We start from the raw sequence: 7,189 nt of genomic DNA on the forward strand, positions 1-7,189 counted from the left end.
GCAGGTAGCGCGTGAGCGTATGACGTCGCACCACGTAGTCCTCGCGTAGGGCGAGGGCGAATGCCTCTTCGAGCGTAGAGGGGTCCGATCTTGTAAGGCAGTAGCGCGTCATGCCTTCGCGCATACCGAACACGAATACATGAACCTGAGAGGCCATATCGATCGGCTTAGACACGATGCACGACGCGAGGTGTCGTGTCTTCTGGACGTAGTCGCGCATAGTCATCGTGCCTTGCCGAAGGGCGAAGAAGTCTGCCCGAATTCGGGATTCATCTTGCGGCGGCTCGAACGCGAGCCGAAGGTCACTCTGGAGGGTATCCAGAGTGGGGGAGACGTTGGGATCGACAACCAACTTGCCGAGAGCCCATTCCTTGGCTTTCCCAGACAGCCGCGAGAGGAGGAAATGGACCTTCGCGGAAGGCGCCTCGATCAACCTCGAGGCGATGGCGATGTCGATCTCTCGAAACCAGCGATTCAGCGGAAGTCGATCTCCTCCGGCACCGGAGTAGGTGGACGTCTCTAGCTTCACGACGTCATTCGTGGAGATACGCGAGGGAGTTGACACTCGCCGATTCGCATCGGCGAGCTCGCGTTCCATGAATTCTTGTGCCGCAACGCGCTGCTCGTCGGGCGTCGCTGAGCGCAGCAGCGACGTGACGACGGCTTCTCCGGACACCGCCGCAAGGCGGTGGAGAGCTTCCCACTCGATCCATGTGAGATGGAGAAAGGCAGCGTGGTCGAGGTCTTGGCTCATGTCGAACTTGGTCGTTGGAAGGACTACAAAGTGCTACCAGGTGTAACGGGCCAGGTATTTACTCCGTTACTTGCTTACACTATAGTGTTGAGGAAGCTCGCAATAGGACGACTGAGTCTTAGGTTTAAGGAAAAATCAACTCTGACTTTATTTTAGGACCAAGGCCACAGCCCTGGCCACTCAAATACACGTCATAGTCCAATTGGCTAATAATGGGTCTGGCTCCCCATATATCAGCCAATGGCATGACAGCATTTCAGCACACGCTAGTCGTGTGCTGATGCACCTACTTTTGTAAAGAAATCTACCTACTTATGTAATGGAGGGGCCCATTACAATTTAAGTTCCCGAATGTAAATTACCAAGTCTGATTCCGTTCTCTAAAAGGAAACCTGGGCGAAACCTGGCTCCCTAGCTGGACTATCCATGGAGAATCAGATTTCTGAGTATTTTTTCAATCTGGGAAACCTGGACGCTAAGGTCGTCCAAAATACTTGTGTATAAGAACCCTTGAAAGGGAGTGACGGGGAAGAAAAATAGAAAAGCGCGGTAGTGACCTCTTTTGTAGTATTAGCAGTCACTAAAAAGAGGAGTCATTTTTATGCTCTGTATGAAGAGTCGCTTTGTATCAGGCGCCAAAGGATTGCGCTGTTCAAGGAAGTTTTAGGAACGTTTTACGCTCACGGCCTTACGGCGCGTACCCATGCGAACCGTTACGCTGGTAACGATTAACGTCGAGGGGCAGTCATATTTAGTCATAAAGGGCATCAAAACTGATATATTGGAAGGGATACAGAGCCGTAAGAACTCTGTAAAAAGTCATGGCTACACGTTCAGAATGCACTGTTTTCTGTACTGAAATAGGATAGAGGCGTGGGGGCGTGGTTCTAAGCAGCGATTCGTGTTCGCTCTGCGCTATCGAAGCCGCTAAGGTTGCTCTGGAGGTCGCCCGCGAGTCTCAAAACGATCGCCTTCGCACGGACATGGGTCGAGAAGCGAGGATGGGGGAATGGAGGCGGTGCTGAGCGCCCAGAGATCGTTAGCGCGTGGACTTGACCCCCGTATTTGCCAGCTGCTGTTGGAAGATGAAGTCGATCTGCACGCTACACGTACAAGCAATGGCGATTCTGCTCTCCATGCTGCGCTTCGGCGACGCAATCAAACTGCAGCGGTTCTTTTCGTTCGTGCTGGCCTAAGTTTAACAGCAGTCAATCTGCTCGGTCAACGTGCGATCGACTGCGCACGTTCGCCAGCACTACGCTTCGCTGCGAAGAAGGAGGCAGGTCAGCGCGACTTTATGATCAGCTACAGTCATGCTCACGCACCGTTAGCACGGAAGATTCGAGACTCGTTAGAGCGCCACCGAGTGACAACTTGGATCGACACTATGGGACCTACTGGGATCACTGATGGCTCCGTCTGGCGTCAAGAGATTGCTCGCGGGATCCATAGCAGTGCTCTGGTATTAGCTGTACTCACGAAAGACTACCCACAGTCACAATGGTGCATGAAAGAACTCCCTTTTGCCAAAATGCAGACATTTCTGTCGTGGCTATACAATGCGAGGATATGGAGATATCTGAAGAGCTACAAGTTTACCTGTGGACCCGCCAAGTGATTGACTTTCGATCGGCAGTTAAGCACAATAATGGTGTAAGTTCTACAGGAGATGATGCTGATCTGCAGCGGATGGCGAGGAATAGCTCATATACAGTTGACACTGACTCACATGAGGGGGAAGTGTACAGTGAAGATGATACTACGAACGTGGTGGTCAATATGGTGGGCAAGCGCGTCTTAAGCAACCTCGAGTTAGTTCCGAACTACAATGACGAGGCCTTTTGCCACTGCTTAAGGATGCTACTGGACGGTATTCAAGATCAAATCGAGGAGCATCGTGCACGACTAGCTCGGCGCCAGTTGCAGCAGCAGCAACAAGCACAACTTCCTGGTCATGAGACTGATGCTACTGTTAGCGGGGACGCGTCACGCCATGGAAGCCGTCGCAACGAGAGTGAGTGTTATCCGGAGGAAGAAGACAGAGCATTGTGTGGAATGTCTACGGATCATGATAAGCAAAGCGAGTGTGAAGAAATCGACACGTCGAATGCAGCGATCAGCTTCCCAGAGGGCCACTGAACGTGCCACTTATTCGGCCATTACGACGGATTGACTCATTGGCTTCGTCTCTCGCGTTCACATCCGGTACAGACTCTTTCGTCTTTATTGCGCATGGTGATATCCACCGCTCATTGTGTCTACGCCTCCAGAAATCGTTGCTCAAGCAGGGAATACGCTGTGTTGTGGATCAAACAGTTCCTGCGGTACAATATGCGCATCGGCCGCAAGATACTGTGAACAGCGATGTTCAAAGCGGCGGCTTTCGGCGCAGATTTGAGCTGCATTGAGCAACCAGTGGCTCCTTTATCTGTTCAAACGCGGCAATTGGCTGCAAAAGATGCCATTCTCGCCTGCTCTGTCGTCTTAGTGGTGGTGTCTCCGCTGTCTGCAAATTGCGACCTTCTTGCTGATCAATTGGCTTTCGCAGAGGACCGTGGGAAGTTGCTGGTGCCTATTCTCCTATCGCTACACAAAGTGGATCTGGCCAAGCGCTACGCCTTTTCACGCAGTATGGTGCACCACTTTAATATCTCTCTGGGCTTCGAGCAGAGCCTGGAACAACTTACCAACTATTTAAGAGTACTCCCTCAATTACCCACCGTTTGCTGGGCTCTCTAGTCGATATGAATAAAATATGACATGCAAAAGTAATACTGCTGTGAACAGTTTCCTTACTGGGGTTGAAGTTGGCTTATTTAACTTTCGGATTTGCGTCTGTCACTTTTGATTTTGCTGTATCAAGTCACAATGGATTTCTTGGATTCCATTCGCGGGGCCGTTTTGAAACAAATGGAAGAGGAAGCTGTCAACATGTTTTCAAGCGTAAGAGACTTTCGTGAATTCATCACAATGACACACCCTGCAGTTGATATCTGCGTGACACTGAGAATGTGTTGCCTTCACGTGGAGCGTCTTGAAGGTACTAACGCTACTCGTGTAGTCTTGGTCGACGGAAGGAGATGTGTGGAGGTCAACACAGCCTTGAAGGCAGTTGATGATTGTATAGGCTATCAAGACAAACGCGATGTGGTGCAGGTGACTGTTTGGGATTCAAAGATGTCGAACGCTTTCGCTGGCGATTCAAACATTGTGTTTCACGTTGGAGCTATGTACGTTCTTAATCAAGTCGAGTATGTCGGATTGTACGATGGCATCGCGAAGGGCAGTATTCAGTACGAGATGGCAACTTGGATAAGATCAGAGAGATTGCGCCTCCCCTCAAAAAGCGCACGTCTTGGTGAGGGTCATACAGCAGCTACAAGAATCAACTTGACCGACAGCAACAGCGTGATGGCGTTAATGATGAAGACTCGGGGAAACGATTAGACCATGTTGCTGGTGCATCAGCAATTACTATATGGTATTCTTCTTTTCAGTTAAAGGATAATATAACAGAGTTGTTGCAACGAAATACTATGAATTTAATTAATACTAATTGGAGCTACTGTAGACATGAGTGTGGGAGGAAGTAAGCACAGTTGTAGCATGAAATTGTAGATATGGAATTTAGGAGGTAGATCAAAATAAAAAAATATATATAACTATATAATCGTGCAGGATTTGGAGGCTAATGACTTCTTCGGATACGTTCGTTGGTAAATCAGCTAATGGATATGTTGAAGTTGCAGTAGCGGAATCAATGGCTAAATGAAGTCGTATCGCATCTCTTGGATACGTTGATGGTTCAATAACTAGAATGCGCGCAGGGTTTGAAGGCTAATGAGTAGGAATTAAACTCAATTTTACTATAAAAATGTAGGAAGGCATCGTACTAACAAACTAGATAGATTAGGGGCGTCAAAATAAATGTAAACGGTGTAAAATTGGCAAATAGACACAATGTACCAGGTTTGGAGCTGGAAACCATTACGTGGATCAAGTGAAGGTGACTGTTTATCTAGAAACGTTGGTGAGGATGCGTGCGGTGTGGCACGACGGTGCTGTCGGTTGAAGTTTGGCTGGTAGATCTAGAAGGAGTCGCAAAATGTAATATGGACTCATAATTAATGTCCCAACTTCAAATTCATTAATAATGCAGTGATCTCGTATGTATGGTATCTGTGCTAGGAAATGACGATGGACATCGAGTACTGGGCAGTGTCATGCAAGTGGGCTACACAAATAAAGTCTAAGATAATGGAAGAAGCGGTTGTGATAGTGATGGCGTTTTGAATAGCATTTCTTCGGATACGTTCGCTAATGAATCAGCTAATAGATTTGCTGAAGATGCAATGGCTAAACGAAGTTGTATCACATCTCTTGGATACGTTGACGTTTCGCTCCGAACGATCGAGCCAAAATTCCAGTAATATTTGGTGCGGGAATGCTTTAAAAATTACGATAATTTGTCAGAATTTGTGAAGTTGCTCGTAGACTTCAAGCCAGAGTGGTTTACAGAACTAAAGGAATTGGCGAGGAGGAAATGTGTGTAATATCACAATGAAAGAGTTTGTTTGCAAATTAATTATAGTCACCCTTTTGGTTTGTTCGAATATAGCATTATTTTACCTTATCCGCCGCGTACAATGGCAGTAGGACGTGGGTATCTTGAATGGGACGGATGATTCGTGCCGGCAGTGCTCACTTTTAGTTTTGCTAGCGACGAAGCAACGCCATCGCACAATTTCACCACATACAACTATGAATCTGCTAGAAGCTATCAAGAACGACGTCCTAAAGCAGAAGGAAGAAGAAACGTTGAACCAATTCTCAACTGTGGCGGAGTTTAGAGAATTCATTTTGGCGTCGCACCCAACTGCTGATGTAAGCGTTACGCTCAGCATGTGCTGCCTTCAATCGGAACGACTTCGCGGTGACCATGGAACTTGGTTACGCTGGTCGACGCCGCGCAACGAGAAGTGTTCGAGCCGACAGCAAATGCCCTAGCCGACTTGACACCTCTGAAGCGCAAACCGTATCTGGTTCAAGTGACGGTGTGGGATGCCAAACCGACGAAGTGTGTCAATGGCAAGCGCAATATTAAGTTTGAACCTGGTGCCGTGTACAAATTTTCCCATGCCGATGGGGTTGGTTTCTATGCTGATATTGCAAAGGGGAGCGTTCAGTACGAGCTCGGTAACAAGTACAAGATTTTCGAGGTCGAACCACCACTGAAAAAACGCAAGGTGGCCTGTGAGATCTCACCACAACACTTAAAAACCAAGGCTTACGAAGCGGAAGACAACACGAGTGCGATGAGTGCCATCCCGACTGACAATGATGTGGTGATGGCATCGGAGAGCAAGAGCGAGGAAAATCATCCAACAGTGGCGAAGCGCAGCAAGCGCCACACCTGAACAACAGCCAGGTGCGAAACGTGCAGTAGCAACTGCCCAATTTTATATTTCGTGAAAATTAGCAAAGTTGTTGTATTGAGAGCTGCGGTTAGCATTTACAAACTAATTTGCCTTCATAGGTTCGTAGTGTAATGAATAATAGCACAATAACCACCAAATAGAAGGCAACTTTTAACCACAAAACGAGTGTAATGAATACAAAAAAATAGTTTACTTTGGTATTCGCTGTGATGATATGCGATGTTCGAATTGAAATTGAAGTAGTAGTTTTAGGTGTGATAAAGCGCCAATAGATTTAAAATTTGCTCACAAAGATCCTGGTAGCAGCTCCAAAGGGGTGGCACCAGATCTAGAATGTGAGGGATCAAAAGAGCAGTTATACTGGAATGAGAGCCTTCATATAAGATTTGGATTACGTCAGGGCAGATCCACGGGTCCTGCAATGAAACAGCTCAAGCTGGACGAGTTCTTTCTTCGAGGCGGGGGTGAAAACCAACATACGCGCGTGAGGCAAGGTCCAAATCAAGTAGGTGGTGAATGTTTGTAGCCCAATTGACCAGAATTTCTGACAATAAATACTAGGTGTACCGAGAACGTTCCGTGTTGCAAGCATTTGCGGAGTATGAAGACGTGGCGCAAAATGTATACGTGTGTAGACCTCGTAACAGACCCACGGTAATGTGAAAGATGACACTTTACATTTAACTTAGAGTACTAATTCCTATACGTTTTGATATTTGCCTAGCTGGACATATCATACTGTAAGTGTCAGCCTCGTGCTGACTGGACTTTGACATGTGTTTCAGGTTGCGAAAATCAAGCTGTGCGTGAAATTGGCAATTTCTGACTTGTTTGCCTGGACAAGTACGCGACTAATGAATTTTATAGACACAAACAGAGTGTGTGGAAGGCCACTGCGCATCAAACTACAAATGTGGGAACCAACGAATGCAACGTGGCAGACATGCAGAACTATCGCTGGCGTCCCTACCTGGCAAAGGCATATCTTTGATGGCGG

General features: G+C 47.4%; 1 protein-coding gene across 1 annotated transcript; it reads left to right on the forward strand.

Annotated features, from left to right (window-relative positions):
* Positions 1 to 5,515: 5,515 nt before the first annotated feature.
* Positions 5,516 to 6,171, forward strand: PITG_12208 (uncharacterized protein; the record flags this gene model as incomplete). The annotated part of the gene is made up of 4 exons (XM_002900774.1): positions 5,516 to 5,638; positions 5,743 to 5,808; positions 5,860 to 6,007; positions 6,143 to 6,171. The coding sequence occupies 4 exons, from the start codon at positions 5,516 to 5,518 to the stop codon at positions 6,169 to 6,171; spliced, it is 366 nt and encodes a 121-aa protein (XP_002900820.1).
* Positions 6,172 to 7,189: the final 1,018 nt, after the last annotated feature.

The sequence above is a fragment of the Phytophthora infestans genome, genomic scaffold (assembly GCF_000142945.1).
Source record: "Phytophthora infestans T30-4 supercont1.24 genomic scaffold, whole genome shotgun sequence".
Taxonomy (NCBI): Eukaryota; Oomycota; class Peronosporomycetes; order Peronosporales; family Peronosporaceae; genus Phytophthora; species Phytophthora infestans.